This window comes from Rhineura floridana, chromosome 19, assembly GCF_030035675.1.
Source record: "Rhineura floridana isolate rRhiFlo1 chromosome 19, rRhiFlo1.hap2, whole genome shotgun sequence".
NCBI lineage: Eukaryota > Metazoa > Chordata > Lepidosauria > Squamata > Rhineuridae > Rhineura > Rhineura floridana.
Genome location: NC_084498.1, coordinates 20116831 through 20136054, shown reverse-complemented (window position 1 = coordinate 20136054; position 19224 = coordinate 20116831). Strand labels below are relative to the sequence as shown.

The window sequence follows — 19224 nt, the reverse complement described above, 5'->3', positions numbered from 1 at the left end:
ACTAGGCACCACCAGGGACTCCACCAGTCCGGACTGTTCTTTTTTATGGTTTCTCTCTCCGCTCTAGCACAGATCTCAATAGATCCCCCTGCTAGGCAGCACCACCAGTCACATTCTACAACCAATGTTCCCAGAGACCTTGCCTGAGTCTCACTATCCGGTTACATTTGTGACTGCGTGCCTATGCTGTTCCCAACCCCCTTGTATCAATGCAGATAACTCATAACTCGGGGTTGCTCTGGATACTTATAATGTTATCTTCTCCTCTTCACCGCTGCCACCATTTGTTACTGTTTCCCTTCAGCTTTGGTTATTACCTTACCCTCCCTTCTGGTCTGTGAAGCCCCAGCCAAGGATCAGGCCTTCGGTAAACCAAAATAGTATTTATTAAATAACATTAATAACAAGATAACTTTGATAATGATCTACAAGCTTATGGTTTCATCTATTACTGTGATATTTGACTTATTACTAATCTGAACTCCACCTCCCTCTTTCTCCACACTCTCCTGACATACACCAACTCACACCCACCTCCAAACTCCACCAAAACAACCCACTCACGTCCACCAAACACCTCTCAAACAACCCACTCACGTCCACCCAGATTCATCATCCTTCCATTTATACTCTCAGCCATCCAAACACTCAGCCAATCATCCAGCATTCTACTGCTCATTTACTCCCCCCTCCTCTTTCATTCCACTTACCATGTATCTTCTATACAAACAGCACTTACCATATATACATTAATACAGGAACATCATATGGTATAGCAGTGCCTGACTAGGACTGAGGAGACTCAGGCTTAATTCTCCATTAAGCCACAGAGCTCACTGGGTGACCTTTGGCCATCCTCCCTCCTTCTCTCTCTCAGCCTAGCCTACCTTACAGGGCTATTGTGAAGATTAAAATGAGGGGAGAACCATGATATCTCTTTCTCTCTCTCTCACCCTAGCCTACCTTACAGGGTTGTTGTGAAGATTAAAATGAGGGGTCCTTGGAGGAAAGGTGGGGTATAAATGTGGTAAAAGAAAATAAATATTCTAGCAAAAGTCCTGTCAAATTTGACCCAGAGGTGGGTGGGAAGGAAATGAATGAAAAGGCAGTTGCTGTACATACAGTCCTGTCTGGATTCAGGTCTGCTTTTCCAAACTGGGTTTCCAAATTGTTCTCCCAAACTAAAAACACAGCCTCCAGTTCCTGAGATGCAGGTGAAAAGTGCCTGCAAGTTGCAACCCAGAAACTGCTTACAGACTTCTCGTAAGTGTCCAATTGACCGCTTAGTTCTCATGAAACGAGCCCTGCTGAATGACGTCAAAGGAAAGGCACAGGGAAAATCCGCTGGAAATTGTGGGATTAACAACTGCTGGAGATGACATTGTATAACCTTCCTGCAAATGAATCCAAATGAATGCTCAGTAAACAAATAAAATAGGGGGTGGGGAATCTCAGGCCCGGGGGCCAAATACAGCCCTTCAGGTCTCTCTATCCGGCCCTTGAGACTATCTCCAGGCCACATTGTACAGCCTCCCCACAAATAAACAAACAGGGTGCCTGGAAGCCAGCAATGTTGGACTTCTGACTATAGTACGTTTCTAAGTTAAGCACAGTCCTCCATTCCGCGTGTGCCGATTCCAGGCTGATTGCTCTTACCTCACTGGATTTGACCGGAGCGGGCAAACGGGTCCTGCCCCATAGCCAGGCCTCTTCTTGAACGGCACGTCCCGGTTTCTCCTGCATTAGCAACTAACGTGAGGCTAGTGGATTTGGCCCAGAGAAGAACTCTGCCCTCCTTGTCCCCAAAACCAGAATGCACGGAGGCTGAAGCTGCCTTAGGTTCTAACATCTGAAAGGCTCCCTTGTACCTCCCCTTAAGCAACTTTGCCTCTCTGACTTACAGAATGGCTTGGTGTCATTTTATGGCTCTGTTTGTTTCCGGGCACAATTCAAGGCGATTATCTTTAAAGGCCTAAAGCAGGGTTGGAGAACTTGAGGCCCAGGGACCAACCACGGCCCTTCAGGCCTCTCTATCCGGCCCTCAGGACTATCTGCAGGCCAGACTCCTCTCCAGGCAGCACCTTCTCTCCCCATGCCACAACCTTCGCTGTCCCTGCTCTGCACCCAGTGCTTTTGCCTGGCTGGAAGTGTGCCTTTGAAGTCTGGACAGAGGATAGAGAGGCGTGTGTGTGTGTGTGTGTGTGTGTGTGTGTGTAAGTGAGAGAGAGAGAGAGAAAGCGAGCAGAAAACTGGTTTTTGCATGCCTAGAATGTCGCCTACCATACAAAGGTAAGAATCACAACATTTGCTCGGCCTACTTTTGCCTCTGGCCCTCACCACTGTTGGCATGTGGCCCCCAGTTCCAATCCCTGGCATCTCCAAGTAAGGCTGGAAAAGATCCCGGCCTAAAACCCTGGAGAACCACGGTTGCTCAGTGAAGACCAGGGGAAGAGATTGCTTTTCAGCCCAAGGGCCACATTTCCTTCTACGCAACCTTCCGGGGGGCCACATGCCAATTGTGGGCAGGGCCAGAGGCAAAATTGGGTGGAGCAATGCATGCAAACTTTAGCTTTTCACAGTATGCTAGTTTCTATACACACACACATACCTCTCTCTGTCCTCCATTCTGGCAAGCGGGAGGTATATTCGGAGCTCAAGGGCAGCATGCCAGCCAGGCAAAACCACTTGAGGAGGGTGTGAAGTAAGGTTGGTGCAGGGCATGGGCCAGGACAGTGTGGTATGCACACTCTTAGTTATATGCCTTCAAGTCGATTACGACTTATGGCAACCCTGTGAATGTTTTCAATATATCCATAGGGTTTCATGGTAAGAGGTATTCCGAGGTGGTTGACGATTGCCTTCCTCTAAGCCTACGGCACTGATATTCCCAGGCGGTCTTGCATCCAAGTACGAACCAGGCCTGACCCTGCCTAGCTTCCGAGATCGGGTGTGTTCAGGGCAGTATGGCCGTAGACGCCGTGCACACTAGTTGCAGCCTAACAAACCGGGCACTCCTATGTACGTGTTAGGGATGGGGGAGAAATGAAATTCAGTTCGTATTTCGATCTGAATCTCGCAAATAAACAAAAACTGTACATTAGTCCAAACTGCCTACAAAAGTGTGCTTATTAGGAGAAACTGGCACTAAAATGCTGGATAATTTTCATATTATTATTATTATTATTATTATTATTATTATTTTGCTGCAGAAATGTGGAGAACTGAATTTACGATGGGAAAAATGAGAAACTGACAGAACTGAAAAGGGCAGATCTTTCCATCCCTAACGCGCTGTTTGCTCAGAAGGGGCTCGCGGGGGCTGCAATGCGCCTTGTGCCCAGGACTGCCGCCTCGCTCTCTTCCCCTCTCCCCGCCGCCCACCCCGCAAGCCGCGGATCTGGGCAGAAAGGGCAACCGGCTCGGTCCCTGCCTCTCCCCTCTTCCCCAGCCTGGCAAGACTGACAAGGGTGCAAAGTCTGTTTCTTATCAAGGGAGGCCGGCGCGATTCCGGGAGGAAGGGCCCGATGGACTGCCTCTGTCTGGAGATCCGATGCACCCAGCCGCCTCCGGGCGCTGCAAAGCTCTGGGCGCCGTCGCCACCCGCGTCCCGAGCGAAGGGGAGACGAGATCGCTCCCGCACTCACCCATGGTGAATCTGAGACAATTGCAGCCACTGCAGCAGCAGGAGCATCCATGACACGCTTCCAGGAGCGACTCTCTCTGCAACCGGGGGTGGGGGGGAGAGAAGAGGCTTGATCGGAGTGTGGGACGCGGGCGCCCCCTGATGGCGCCACGGGGAACACTTTGGGTTTTAAGGAGGATATTTACAGAAGGTTGTTGGTTTGTTACATTATTATCCCTCCCTTCCTCCTGGCAGTACATGCTGGCGACCATCGTGTGGTTGGGGGAAAAGCCGTAGCTCCCTGGCAGAGCATCTGCTTTGTGTTCTGAGGGTCCCAGGTTCGACGTCCAGCTTCTCCAGGTAGGGCTGGGAGAGACACTGAACTGCTGCCAATCAGTGTAGTCGTAGGGGTGTAGGCCCCTTACTTTTTTGGAAGCAGGGTCCCTAGGTTTCCAGCGTCCTAAGAGCTAATCAGCAGGAAAGGGGAGTGTGTTGGCCACTGAGAAGAATCCTCTAACATGCTTCCTTGTCCTTTCCTGCTGGTTAGGTTGAAAGGAGGCGAGTCAGCCACTGAGAAGACTCTTCTCAGTAGCTAATACACTCCCATTTCATACTGATTCCCTAAGGACTTCTCTTGTTGCCGGTGAAGACGCAGGGGAGGAAGGATTGAGGAGTGTGGAGATGACAGAAAGGAAGCGAGAGGGTGTGGCTGCGAGGGGGCATGGCATGACTGTTGATCCATGAAGGGACCCTGCACTTCTGAATTTGTCACTACACTCCTGAGTGTAGGTAATACTGAACTAGATGGACCAAAGACCTGACTTGGCAAAAGGTGCTTCTTATTCAGAGAAGGGCTGTAGCTCAGTGGTGGACCTTTGCATGCAAAGGATTCCAGGTTCAATCCCTGGCATCCCCAGGCAGGGCCGGAAGAGAACCCTGTCTGAAATCCTGGAGAGCCACTGCCAGTCAGTGTAGGTATTACTGAGCTAAGTAGGCCAACGGTCTGACATAGTGTCCTAAGTTGGTTTTACCCCACCTCCGTTCCTCATAACAACCCTGTGAGGTAGTTTAGGCCGAAAGACAGTGAATAGTCCAGATTGCCCTACAGCACTACCATCCTAAATTCTCTGACCTCCCCTCAGCCGCTGCCATCGAGAAATCAATTTCTCAGATCAGATGAAATGTTATTTCTAGTTCAGTGGTGGGCAACCTGTGGCCCTCCAGATGTTGTTGAACTCCAACTCACATCATCCCTGGTCGTTGGCCATGCAGGCTGGGGCTGATGGGAGTTGGAGGCCAGCAACATCTGGCGGGCGGCCAGTTCCCCACCCCCATTCTAGGGTTTGTTTGTTTTTTGAGGGGAAGATAACATTTTGATCCAAATGTGGCACTACCTTTTTCTGGAATTTGTTAATTCCAGGGATTCATCTCTGACTGCTTCCAAACTGGGCTGTTACAGTTGTTTTGCCTTCTGTTTAGTTTCAGTGATTTAATTACGTTACCTTGTTCTGCTTTCATCCATGTTGTTTCGTTTAAGCTGTCAAATTAGGTTACCTTCTTTGGATTGCTTTACACAATACTGAGTGGATTGATTTTTTTCTTGTACTTTTTATGATTATTTGTCCTCGTTTCCAATAGGCATTGAATTGTTGTATTTCTTGTTCATTTGATCTGCTCTTAGTGCGAGTTGCCCTGAGGCGGGGCGAGAACTTGCAGCCCTTCAGATGGCTGCTGGACTACAGCTCCTATCATCCCTGGCCATTGGCCTGAAGTGCATGTTAGGAATCACACAACTTCGGGAGATCCACAAGTTTCCTATTCTTGCCCTAAATCCATTCCTTTTGACTTAAATAGTGTTGATAACGCATGATGTTCTGGAGAGACGTCTCCATGGGAACTAAACAGACTAGGGGATGGGCATTCATTTTCCCACCCCCAGTGATGCAGTCAGGTACTTTTAGATGCTAGACTTAATGGGCTGCCACACACACACATATCGATTCTCAAGGTGGCAGAACTACCAAAAGGGCATTCCTCTGCTGATAGGAATGTGTATTCATTCCCTTGAAAATGTGCTAAGCCAGCCCTGTTGCATTCCTCCTCCAGACCACTTGAAAACTGCTGATGGTTTTGGTGGACCACTTAATGGTTTTTCCTGTTTTCCCAGGCATTTGATGGCTGAAGAGGACTGTTCCTGGCGAAAATTACTGATGAAAGACTGTTTTTCACTGCACTGTGTTTTAAAATGTTTTTCACTGTAGCTCTGTTTTGGAATGTTTTTAACTGTTTTAGACTGCTTTTTTCTTATCGTTCATTGGTTTTTGCTGATATGTTTGCCACCCTGGGCTCCTTCAGGAGAAAGGGCAGGATATAAATGCAATTAATAATAACAATAACAACAGTATAATACGCTGTGCTAGATGCCGAGCTTGGAAAAGTTACTTTTTTGGACAACAACTCCCATCAGCCCACTCCAGTGGCCATGCTGGCTGGGGCTGATGGGAGTTGTAGTTTAAAGAAAGTAACTTTGCCAAGCTCTGGCTAGATGCTGTGTGATTTTTAATTGTATTTTTACTACTGGGGACCACCTGGATAAAGATTGCAGACCACAGTTTGGGAACCCCTGATTTCAAATACAACACTGAGAACAGTTTCAAAGAAATTACAATCGCAAGAATAGAGTAGATCCTACAAATATACATCTCCATTGTCAAAGGCCGGGGAAGGAGGTATGCCTTCGGCATTCCACAAAAACTGTATAGTGAAGGAGTCCTGGGAGGAAGGGTGGGATATAGATCTAATTGATTGATTGATTAATAAGGTGCCAGACACACCTCTGTTGGGAGTTCCACAACGTATAGGGCTGCCACAGAGAATGCCCTCCCCCAAGCCACCATCACCCCCCGAGCTTCTGAGGGTGGTGGAGTAACCAAAAGGACCTCCTCTGCTGACCTTAACACTGAAGACGGCCTGTAGGGTGGGAGTCAATCATATACCAACAAATTCAGGTTGCTCTGTTAACACCCAAACAAACCCACTTCCAAACCTCCCCCCCCCCAAAAAAAAACCTGTTCAATTTTTTTGTGATAAGGAAAGTGACCAGAAATACACTGGAATGTATTGCATAACACTTGCTTGGCACTACACCATCTAACCTCCTTGCAAACAGACAGAATGTATCCTCAGTAAATAGCCATGTCGCTTAACCTTCCCACAAACTTTGTGCCAACAAACCAGGATGGACGCTCAATGCATGGGTCGTGTGGAAGTGACCTAAGAACAACAAGACACCAAGAGCTGAGTTTAGGCTGTGTAAGCATCGTTGGGTGCCGTCGGGCCTCCATAGAGTGGGGGTGGATAACCCATGGCCCTACGGCCACATATGGCCCTCAGTTTACTTTTATGTGGCCCTTGACTTAATTTGAAAAAGTCCTCTGCAAGCGATCAGTCCAGACTTCTGGCAAGAGGGATCTATCCCTATTCTGGCAGCTTGTTGGCTAGGGAGGGTGAGGAGACAGAGAGAGAGAAGAGGTGGCCATGTCACAACAACCCTGTGAGGAAGGTTAGGCTAAGAGATAGTGTGGCTGGCCCAAGGTCACCCAGTGAGCTTCATGGCTGAGTGGGGATTTGAACCTTGGTCTCTATGGACTTACTTCAACTCCCAGCTATGCAGCTCTCATGTCTACCTCTAGGTGGCAGCAGTGGAGAAGAGAACAGCTCTCAGGTCCCATCTGTCAGCTTAGGGCCTCTAGGGGGCTCTCTGCTATTATATAGTTATTGATCCGTAAGAGCAGCCGTCCTCCTTTCTGGAGGCTTTTTGAAAGTTCAGCAGCACAATTCCAAACACGGTTACTGTGTTCAGGGGTGTTCAGTCCCTAACAAGAGTGTTCAGGATTGCAGCTCAAATACATAATGTTTACTAAAAGAGAGAGAGAGAGCAGATGTTGTTGGACCACAATTCCCATCTTTCCTGACCATTGGCAATGTTGGCTGAGGCTGATGGGAGTTGTAGTCCAACAACATGTGGAGGCACACTGGTTGGGAAAGGCTGAGTTAGAGGATTGTCCTCTAGCAGCCCTTCAAATAGAGGACTGTTGCCCCTAAATCAGGATGCATGGCCAGCCTACTTACAACTCCAAATTTCCGATTGGCGACTGTTAGACACAGAGTGCCAAAATAGATTGGCTTTTGGTTTGATCCAGTACGGCTCACTTAATTATGATATCCTCATGACATTAGGAACCTGGGCAGCTGCCTTGCAGCGAGTCAGAACGTTGTTCCAGGACTGTCTGCACCGACTAGCTTTGGCTCTCCAGGGTTCCAGATAGGAGTCTTCTCCTAACCCTGCCTGGAGATGCTATCGGGAATTGAACCTGGCACCTTCCGCATGCAGAGCAGATGCTCTGCCGCTGAGCTACGGCCCTTCCCCATAATTGAGCCATCAGGTGGTGCTGGGTGAAGAAGAGGCTCCCTCCAACCCACCTACCCAGGTTCCCAGCACTGGTCAGGATCTGCCATTCTTCTCATCTGTTGGAATGTTGTCCTGGGCAGGCTGAAATGCAGAAGACAAGGATCCTTTTGTCAACACCCACCGACCCATCCCAGGCTTCTGTTTCGTAAGAGAAAGATCTTTGGAGCATTCACAAAGAAGTATGCAGCCAAGCAGCATTCTTCCTGTGGGGTTGCTTTGCAGGTAGTTATTGTGTATTAGGACAGACAGGAAATTCAGGTTTCTCTACTTGGTAGTGTCCAGAATGTGCAGAAAATGTATTTGTGTGTGTGTGTGTGTAAGTGAGAGTGAGTGAGTGAGTGAGTGAGAGAGAGAGAGAGAGAGAGAGAGAGAGAGAGAGATGAACTGCAGTGCATGAAAGTTTTTACTAGGCGTGGGAACCCCTTTTTCAGCTTGGGGGCTGCATCCCCTTCTGGTCAACCTTCCGGGGGCCACATGGTCAGAGGCAAAAATGGGCAGAGCAATGGGTGCCACTTTTACCTTTGCACAGTGGCCTAGTTTTGCCACCCTGGGCTCCTGCTGCTGGGAGCAAGGGCGGGATATAAATCAAATAATAAAGAAATAAATAATAGTTTCTACACAAACTTGCACCCTCCTCTCCAATCTTCATCCGGACAAGCAAGAGAACTTAAAACAAAGGCCCTCTAGGGGTTGTTGTGGGTTTTTTGGACTCCCAACACCCATCAACCCCAGTCAGCATGCCCTAGTCAGGGATGATGGGAGTTGCAGTCTTAGGCTTAGAAGCCTATGTTAGCGTTAAGAAGTGTTTCTCACAACAGCCATAAAACTGTCCGGATGGAGGATAGAGAAGGATGTGCGAGAGTGTGTAGAAAGTAGCCTACCGTTCAAAGGTAAAATTGGCATGCATTGCTCTGCCCACTTTTGCCTCTGGCCACGCCCACCCTTGGCATGTGGCCCCTGGAACGTTGACCAGAAGGGGATGTGGCCCTCGGGCTGAAAAATGTTCCGCACCCTCGCATGAGCTGAAGACAGCTATGGCAGGATAGGAATATTCTATGCAAATGAATGGAATCACAGGGACAAACAAACGGAACTGCTGACCTAACAATGGCAGAGGAGGATTCTTGGTGAGTTGCAGGTCGTTCTTTGGCTTCTGTTTGAACATTTGAGGCAAGATTCTTTCTCTCTCACATTGGCAAAACCCTAGATTCTACAGAGCCTGCTGAGTAGGATCCTCACAGAGACATTTGGCGAGTAACAGAAAACACAAATCCAGCCTCTCATAACCTGGGATTTTCCACCCTTAATGAACACAACGGTGAGTTGTTGTTAAGACCACACATCAAGTATGGGAGTAGCTTCTGTACTTATTTGGATATGGAAGAGTTTGGCTGTCAAAACATATGCACTGAGATGGAGAATCCTCATGGCCTCAACTTTCACGGTTTCTAAAAGCCCTCCTGAAACCAAGCGAAGCAAGGCTTTTCAGCATAGTGGCCCGAGTAATTTGGAGCACTAGTCTTATTCAAATCAGAGAGGCACCTGATAGTCCGTCACCTCCTGAAAACAATATTTTCGCCCAGCATTTGTGGAGGAATTAATATGATTCTGTCTTGGTCATTTGTTCTGTTTTTGTGTGTGCGTGATTTTGTAATGTTTCAGTGATTGTATTGTATACTACCATGATATTTTTGAGTTGGCGATACATTATTGTTTATTTGATTTATATCCCGCTCTTCCTCCCAGCAGGAGCCCATATATATATATATATAGAATATATATATATATAAATTATGTGTATATATATATATATATATATATGTGTGTGTGTATGTATGTATATATATAAATGAGATGCCGATCTTGATAAAAGTACTGAGTGCCAACACAATATATATATATATATATATAATGTTAGCACTCACAGTACTTTCATCAAGATCAGCATCTCATTTTTTTTACCAAAATAGCTCTCTCTCTCATTGTGTCTGTGTATATACATTTTGATTGATTGATATGCCGTAAAAAAGCCCTCTGCCACACAGGAAGTCCAATTTTTTGCTTTTTTGGTCCCAACTCCCATAACTTCTGTGACGTTTTCTCATATGCTTTTTGTTGTATTTGCAATCAAACTTTTCTGTCTTCCTTTCACTGTGATAATACTGATGTGTGTGCGCACCAACTGCCTAGATCTTGTATCAGGAAGTTAATCGAAACATTTCTGAAGAAAACACTGTCCAGTGACGATGTGGCTGGTGCTATGTATTCCTGCCCTCCCCATAGACACTTTTGACTCCTGTTTTTGTGAAATAAAATAAAATCATATTTGTGTGTGTGTGTGTGTGCAGAAAGAGGAGAAAGAAGACGTGAAAAGGAGGAGGGGGGCAGGCGCTGTCCTTTCAGCACCATGGTGAGTCGCAGATACTCTGGCTATCTGGCAGACGATGAGAGCCTCAGGGGACCTCAGGTAAGGACGGGGGTGGGAGAGGGAATTATTGTCCTCGGGTATCCCTTCCAAGGAAGGGAAGTCACCCAAGTGGTGGTTTGAAGTGCCCATTGGAATCTGCTCAAACCTCTACCATGAAAAGAAAATATGATTTGCCACTACAACATCCAGTCATCTGGAGAAACTGCCTTCTTCCGGTAATCCTAAAAGATCCCTTCAGCCAGGCCAGGGCTGGCACCAGCAGCTGTGAACCTCAGGCAGCTCCCAAGGCCCCAGCATCCACTATGTCTGCTCTGGGCTCCACCCTCCTTTTTTAAATCCAGCCTAGCACTACCATTTTAATTCTCCCTAATGTCCCAGAGGCAATGCCGTATTGGGGAAAACCTAAAATGACAGCTAGAGGCAGCAACCTGGAAACCGGTTTGAGTGCTGCTGATGTGACCTGCTGATGCCAGTTAAGACCATCAGGGCCCAGTGACAGAGAGGAGCCCTCCAGACAGCACTTTGGCCAGGTCACCCTCAAGAAAGGTATACAGGCTTGAGGCTTGCAGAATCACTTTTATTAAAAAAAAAAATAGAATCCCAAAGTGAAGCCAGCACAGCCAGGTCCAAAACAGTGGCTCAGGTGAGCTGATGTGCTTAGAATTAAGGAACAGGGCACCTCTGAGCACATGTTTAGTCCAGGAATTTCTGTACTATTTCACAGATTTCACAATTAACTTAGGGTACATTCTGCCACAAGCTATATGTGATTGCCACTGGTTTAGATGATGACAACTAAATTTAAATATTGCGATATGATCTCTGGTACCTCTTCCCTTTCTAAATCCAGCTTGGACGTCTGGCATTTCTCACTCCATATATGGCAAGAGCCTTTGTTGTAGAATCTTGAGTGGATATTTTTAATGCTTCTTTTAAGTATTGTTGTGCATTTGTGTATTTGTATATGTTCAGTTTGGTCTATGACCCTAAATAAAAATCAATCAATCAATCAGGATTGAACTGCAAGATTTCTTTAATTTAGACTGTGAGGGCAGGGATTGAATCACTTTAGGGTAATCTCTAGAATGTTGCAGTGGTGGGAAAAGTTAAAGTGCCTGAGCTCTTCATGCATTTTCCTGGGACTAGGGACAAAGGGGAAATTCAGTTTTGTTTACATTTTAATGAGAAACTATAGTACCTAACTCACACGTCTCAAACCAATCTGTGAACCGAAATTCAAGTATCCGAATTTTGCACGTCTCCAAATTTTGCAATACATGCTCCAACCAAACAACATGTACAGAATGCACCTATTTGTGACAGCAACATACAAAAATGCATTAGATTGGGGGAAATTGCTCCAAAATATGTGTATTAGCCAAAATTGCCTTAAAATGTGTTTATTAGGAGAAATTCATACTAAAACGCTGGTGAGGTTTCATGAGGATTTTTTAAAATTGCAAGTTGCTGTGGAAATGTAGAGAATTGAATTTAAGATTGAGAAACCTACGAGAAACAAAACTGACAGATTCATCCATCCTCGCCTGGGACTAAGCTCCATTTGTGTTTGCTTCTGACTACATAGGTTCAACTTGTAAAACCCACTGAGCTGTAACAAAAGATCTTCACTCAGCTGAAACATAACCTTTCACTTTTAATGAAAAATGCAAGCAGTCTTTAAAAAAATGAAGTGTTACCTTTTATGTTGCTAGCATGAAGTAGAGACCCCATCAATGAAAAGGAAAGCAGTATCCAGCCTCTGCTCAATTATTTCCTTCACTCTTTCCAACTCCCACTATACAAACCTCAGGTCTCAGGCTATGGTCTGAAGGCACATGAGGCCAGCACCCTCCTGAAGCTAAGCAGGGTCAGGTCTGGTCAGTGCCTGGATGGGAGACCACCTGAGAGCCATATGTAAGCCGCCTTGGGATTCTGTCATGAAAAGAAAGGCGGGGTATAAATGTAATAAATAAATAAATCTGTAACAAGCAAGTTTGAAAGCCTCATTATGGCTTCATTCACCTACCAGAGGCCCATCAGTTACCCTGGCACTCTGGCAAATGATGGCATGACTCCTGTTCTAGAAAAGGTTCCGGAGCTACACTCCCCAGTGTTTCCCCCTACTCTATACCGCTGCCTACATTCCTGGTGCTAAGTGCATTTTTAAAACAAAAGTCCAAATAACCTCAGACCCAATTCTGTTGTTAATGATACATCCCTAAAGTTTGCAATTCACTTTGAGTTCATTTCTTGGGGAGAAAAGGCTCTAATAAATAAGAACAACGATCATATTTTACTTGTTTTGCTTCTTTGCTTGTTTGCAGCTGAGGCACCTGGACACCAGCCAGAGACAAGATGCCTGCGACTGGGGAAGCCTCCTCAGGCCACCTTCCCGCTGTCAGTTCCGGGATCAATTCACCGCCTCCACTGCTTCTGCATACAGCGCTTTCACCAGGTCAAGCAAAGGGAAACGCAAACAGCGAGCGGAGAGCACCCGAGAAAGCAGCCACCTTGCAAATGAATTCTCAGAGTTTGTGGATTTCTTAGCGGATGAGGAGGTCCTAGACAGCCTTCAGAACATCGTCGAGGACGCCGTCCAGAAACTGCGACAGGTGACGACAGAGGATGGAGAGCATATATTTGACGTCCAGGAAGATTCCGCCTCGAGCCTTGAAAGCGGATCGTGGTCATTTTCCTACAGCTCCCGGTCTAGGCGCCAGACCACCACCAATACGTCCAGCTCTGAAGATGACTGGGAGACGCGTCTCCAGAGCAGAAGGCAGCTAAAACCGGAAGGCAAAATGTGCCTCTTGGATAAATATGCCGCCAGGCTCCCCAAGCTAGAGAGGAAGCCCACGGAGGAAGTTTCTGGAGGATTCCATGCAGAGGTATTTCAAGGACTTTCTGGCCGGATCGGACCTCCCAAGTTGTGTTGAGATTTATTTGCTCTGATCCAGCCAATGTAATCCATCCATGGAAATAAACATCTGCACAAAATGTCTGGATCTGCTACTGAAAAGCCTGCTGTGTGTGGAGGGGGGGCGGGGTTGGGAAGCGGGAGACCATCTCCAGTAATTCAATAATATACGCATAGGGGCCATCATCTGGTAGCCCATGCATAACTCATTGCTGTTTCTCCACAGAACCCAGCATCAAATGTAGCCTCCCTTCACTGTTTCTGTGGTTCTCTTTTTCAGCCATGCCTCTGGTGGCTGAAAACCTTTCTCATGTGGTGCCCCCCAACCATTTTCTAGGCCTTTTCAGATAACTGATCAATAGCGCACCAGCGGCTCCATTCATGATCATTTGCTGAATCCAGTCCGGATGAGTTCCTGCACAGAGGCTTTTATCTACTCGCCTCCAATATCCTACTGTTGTCTTAGTTGTGCATGTTCCTAGGGCTCAGACCACTATTTCTAGAGGAAATGTGATTCTTCCCAAGCTAGTGGGGGCGTGGCAATTTGGAGGGTTGCCTAGAATATGACTGTATGTCACAGGAACCTATTGGATAGCACCTGTGACATCACTAACGACAGATGAAAAACAACTGCCCTCTGTGCTTGAAGTATATCATGAGCCAAATACTATAGAGTTCATTCTTCAGCAAGGAATGAATGATGCCTGCTTCTTCATTAAAAGTTCTTCCTTCGTTCTGCAATAGCGTTCCACGCTCCTGTCTCCATTCCGTAGGGATAGGATTACCCACATCACACCTGGATGCACAGAAAAAGTGTGTGGCCCCCTCCAGGCTGGTGTTTTATTGCAAATGTACTGCAACGTCTTTATTGCAGCTGTACTGCAACATCTTCTTGACAAAATAATAGTGCATTGGTGGTGGATTGCTTCTGCTGTAGTTTATTCTGCGACGCTTCCCAAAGCTACCACATTATTACTGTCTGGAGGGGCTATAGGGCAACAAAAGCGGGACAAAAATAAGCCAGAACATTTCTGGTTCTGGGATTTATTTCGTATTATTTCTTGATTAGGTTTGTATCCCGCCCTTCCTCCCAGTAGGAGGATCCCAGCAGGAAGTTACAGGTTATGTGCTGATTGGAAGTGAAGCAGTGTATCGGCCCCAAAATGTTTGCGCAAACAGTATCAGAATCACATGTGACTGCCCTGATAGCATCACAAGCACAAACCATCATGAATGTGCAATAGAAAGGATGTCGGGAAGGGCCCGTGGAAGTGGGAGATATGGTACAGTAGGGCCCCACTCATACAGCGGGTTACGTTCCGGACCCCTGCTGTAAAGCGAAAACCGCTGTAAAGTGGAACCCATTGAATAGAATGGTGTGCAATGCCCGAAAACTGCCATAAAAGTGGAACAAGCGCTGTATGAGTGGGGCTTTAGTCTAATTGAGATCGCTGTATTAGCGAATCGCTGTAAAGCGGGGCCCTACTGTAGTTATTCCATCATATTTATTTATCATGAGATTCACACTCTTCCAGAACAGCAGTTATTATAGGACTGCTTGCTTGTGTGAAGAAATTACCATATATCAATAAACCCTTCCTTCCTTTCCTTTTCCTATTTTTGTGCATGCCCCCTTGTTTGTGATGGTCTGATGTGAAATAGGAGGAGGAGGAGGGCAAAGAGTCTGGAACTGGCTCAGATTGTCAAAAGATAAGGGCATCCTTTCCACAGGAGAATGTGGAAATGGCCCAGGGATTCAGATTGGTTGGTCTTGGTTTGTCAGCTGTCTGATCTGCAAGTCTGGACCGTGGGGTTGCCCTCCAGATGTTGTTCAACTCCCACCAGCCATAGCCAGCATGGTCAGGGATGATGGAAGTTTAAGTCTAACAACATGTGGAAGGCACCAGGTTGCCTCCCCCTTGATCTAGAGGCAAGAGTCACACTTAGGGTGCAAGAGATCCTGGGTTCAAATCCTAAACAAGTCCTCGCCAGGACAGGAAGGCTGGCCAAACCTTTGGCAGCTCAGTGGAAGAGCACATATTATAGCGCGCAGAAGGTCCTAGGTTCAACCCCTGCCTTCTTCAGACCCCTGTCTGAAACCGTGGAGAGACACTGCCAACCAGTACCAACAATCACGATTTCGATGAACCAAAAGTATATGGCACCTCCTTCTGTTCCCATTTAACATCTTCTGTTGTCTTATCTGACAATGATGAAATGGGATCAGTCCTTTCCCAGCTAGCATCTCCAAACCTTGTTATCTGTTACGATGCTTTCATAATATTTTCTTTCTCTTTCTTACTTTTTCCTTCACTCGCTTCCAGACATTTTCAGAACGATCAGGGGACAATTATTATTTCCGGCAAGAACACTTCCACATTTGGGCCAAATTGGCAGAGTCTTTCCCTAAGATACGGCCACCCAAAAAAGATTATTTTGCAAAATTTAGAAAAGAGATCCCAAGACAGTCACTCTCGATAGAATCCCTCCAGAAGGAGATCACCAATGTTCTAAAACGCCCCACGCCCAGCAGTATACCCTTGTATTATCCAGGAACTCAGCCTTTCCAAGCCCTAGACTTCTTAGAAGAAAACAAAATCCTTGCCGCTCTCCAAGATATTATAAACCAAGCTGTCCTCAAAGTCCTGGAGGCGACTGTGACAGATGGAATCCCCACCGTGAACCTTTTCGACGACCAAGGCCAATTTTTGATGCTGTGGGACTCTTCAAAGGGAGGCAGCGAGGAAGAAGAGGAGATGAAGAGCGGCTCAGCAGCTTCCGGGAGCGTGGAAGAATCGTCGGATGAGGGCGACTCCAAATCCGAAGACGGGAAGTCGGCAGACGGGGGGAAGAAGAAGAAGAAGAAGAAAAAGGGGAAAAAGAAAAAGAAAGCGAAGGGAGAGTCTCCGGTGACAGAAGAGAAGGCTAAGCCAAAATATACCCCCCCGCCCCTTCCCAAAAGCAAGCGGAAATCTATGGTGTCGGAGGAGTCTCAGCGCAAGCCCAAATATGTGCCGCCTCCGCTGCCAAAGTCAAAGCCGCGGGCACCACCCGACGAGCCCCCGCCCAAACCAAAATATGTCCCACCCCCACTTCCGAAACCAAAACAGAAAAAGCAAGACTCCGCCCAGGCAGTAGCTGAGTCCGCCAAACAGGTATTTGGGGTGCTGAATTTCTAGTAAGACGGAGGCGGTGGCCCACTTAGGCATCAGGGTGATGGTGGTGGTGGTTGGTGGCTGCATGTCAGTGGGGCAGCAGAATCCGCTCTGGGTTTTTGTCCAAACTTTCAAGGAGCTATCCAAGGTGGTGGGTGGGGCCAGAGGCAAAATAATAATAATAATAATAAATTTAATTTTTGTGTCGCCTATCTGGCCGAAACCACTCTAGGCGACGTACAACATTAAATTCAACAATACATAATAATACAATACATAATAAAATACAATGCAGTCAACAATAACCATTTTAAAAAGCGGCAGTACAGGGCCATCAATAGACAATTTTAAAACAATATAAAGAAATTAGCCCACCCCGGGGACCCCAAAGGCCTCTCCAAAGAGCCATGTTTTTAAGGCTCGGCGAAATGTATCTAGGGAAGGGGCATGGCGAAGATCGAACGGGAGGGAGTTCCAGAGAGTGGGGGCCGCCACTGAAAATGCCCTCTCTCTAGTCCCCACCAACCTAGCTGTTTTCGTTGGTGGGATGGAGAGAAGGCCCTGTGTGGCTGATCTGGTCAGGTGGCTTAGTTGGTGGTACTGGAGGTGCTCCTTCAGGTAAACTGGGCCGAGACCGTATAGGGATTTAAAGGTTAAGACCAACACCTTGAATTGGGCCCGGAAAACAACTGGAAGCCAATGTAGATGAAATAACACCGGCGTGATGTGATCACGGCGGCGGCTGTTTGTAAGCAGGCGTGCCGCCGCATTCTGCACCAGTTGTAGTTTCCGGACCGTTTTCAAGGGTAACCCCACGTAGAGCGCATTGCAGTAGTCTAATCGAGAGGTGACCAGGGCATGTACCACCAGTGGGAGCTGATGAATAGGAAGGTAGGGTTGCAACCTCCGTATGCGGTGTAGTTGATACCAAGCTGCCCGGCTCACTGCCGAAATCTGAGCCTCCATGGACAGCTTGGAATCAAGAACAACCCCGAGGCTGCGGACCTGATCCTTCAGGGGCAATTTTACCCCATTAAGATTCAGGTCAGCAACACCCAACCTTCACCTGTCACCCACAAGTAGCACCTCGGTCTTATCAGGATTGAGCTTCAGCCTGTTTCTTCTCATCCACCCACTCACGGATTCCAGGCACTTGGACAAGGTCTCTACGGCCAACTCCGGTGAAGATTTAAAGGAGAGATAGAGCTGCGTGTCATCAGCATATTGGTGACACCGCAGCCCAAAACCCCTGATGATAGCTCCCAGCGGTTTTACATAGATGTTAAATAGCATGGGAGAGAGGATAGAACCCTGTGGTACTCCACAAGTGAGGGGCCAAGCACCAAATATAAATTTTACCTTTGCACAGGTAGGCTAGTTTCTACACACTCATACGCCCCTCTCCATCCTCCATCCAGACAAGCAAGAGGCATGTTCACATTTCAGTTAGGCAAAAACACTCGGAGTGCAAAACAGGGCCAGTACCAGATGTGGTCTCGGGAAAGCTCCAAGGGCCAGAGAGGGAAGCCTGGAGGGCCACATGCGGCCTGCGGTTCCCCATCCCAGCAGTAGATTATTAACTAAGCCTCATTTATTGATTTATGTATTTCAATTTCTAAGCTTTGTTTTCAGTGGCATTGTGAAGTAGCTCTTTTAATTCTCGTTAACTTCTCTTTCTACCATTCACAGCCTGTTGTTTCAAGGCATATCATTAGTCCCAAAGACATCAAGCGTGCCCGGCTGCAGGGCCGGCCTATCCCCAAGCAATCCATCATCGATTTTCTGATTGAAAACGCCGCCAAGCTAATCTTATACAAGTACAACTACGAAACACTTCTCTCTGAGAAGCTGGGATTCATATCGGTTCCCGTGACGAAGGTCCTCCTGGAGATCATGTTTGGCTACAAGAGAGTTAAGGACAGCGGGATACGCCTCTCCTCTCAAATCGACTGGTCGACAGTCTACAATGAGATCTACACGCTGCGCCCGCCTAAGCCCAAGACCCCAAAACACAAAGCAGGGGACAAAAAGAAAGGCAAGGAGAAGAAAAAGAAAGCTGCGGACAAGCAGAAGAAATCAGGGGAGAAGAAGAGTGTCCTTTTTAAATCTGAAATGCCCACAGGCAAAGTCGTGCTCATGAAGTCCCCTGTAGAGCATGACGCTGCATCGAGCAAAATGCGGCGAGCAGACTCCACTACCGAGCAAGAGGATGATCAAGCTCCAGATATTTTCGAGATAGTTCCTCCACAATTTCCCAGAGAGGATGAAACCGACGAGATCTCTGTAGATGGCGAGAACCATCTAGTCCAACCAATAACATCTAAGGATTCTGTCACCTCTGCCTTGGACAGCCCAAAGATATCTGTTGCTTCTGAAGACAGCCCGACAAAAATCATAGACACTCCTCAAGATTCCGAAGGCCCATCACCGCCTAACGTGTCCCCAAAGCAATCATTGTCTCAAAAATTAAGCATAGCTCCGGATAACAACAGAGGATCTGGGACTCTTTTGCCTGAAGTGGAATCTTCGGGTCAGGTGTCTGGAGAACTCTTGAAGAAAGTCTTGTCGTCTCGAAAGTCTAGCTTGAATATGGAGGGCAGCAAGACTCTTCTGCCTAAAATCTCAAACTAA

The 19224-nt window shown here is 47.1% G+C and overlaps 2 protein-coding genes across 4 annotated transcripts in view; one reads left to right on the top strand and one right to left on the bottom strand.

The window, feature by feature from the left end:
* Window positions 1-3746, bottom strand: part of YDJC (YdjC chitooligosaccharide deacetylase homolog) — a 16881-nt gene extending 13135 nt beyond the window's left edge. Inside the window, exon 1 of one of the 2 annotated variants that reach the window (XM_061602996.1) lies at window positions 3645-3746. The gene's annotated coding sequence lies outside the window, so the exon portion shown is untranslated. Of the gene's footprint in view, window positions 1-1656; window positions 3113-3644 lie in introns of those variants that run through there. The other variant, XM_061602997.1, reaches the window with a different exon arrangement.
* On the top strand, window positions 3218-19224 carry CCDC116 (coiled-coil domain containing 116). 2 transcript variants are annotated; one of them, XM_061602994.1, is made up of 6 exons: window positions 3218-3649; window positions 3878-3982; window positions 10442-10560; window positions 12846-13409; window positions 15763-16593; window positions 18283-19224. In XM_061602994.1, the coding sequence occupies exons 3-6, from the start codon at window positions 10501-10503 to the stop codon at window positions 19222-19224; spliced, it is 2397 nt and encodes a 798-aa protein (XP_061458978.1). In that variant the 5' UTR covers window positions 3218-3649; window positions 3878-3982; window positions 10442-10500. The 2 variants fall into 2 exon arrangements, with proteins under 2 accessions (XP_061458978.1, XP_061458979.1); XM_061602995.1 differs by lacking the exons at window positions 3218-3649; window positions 3878-3982 and adding an exon at window positions 9347-9411.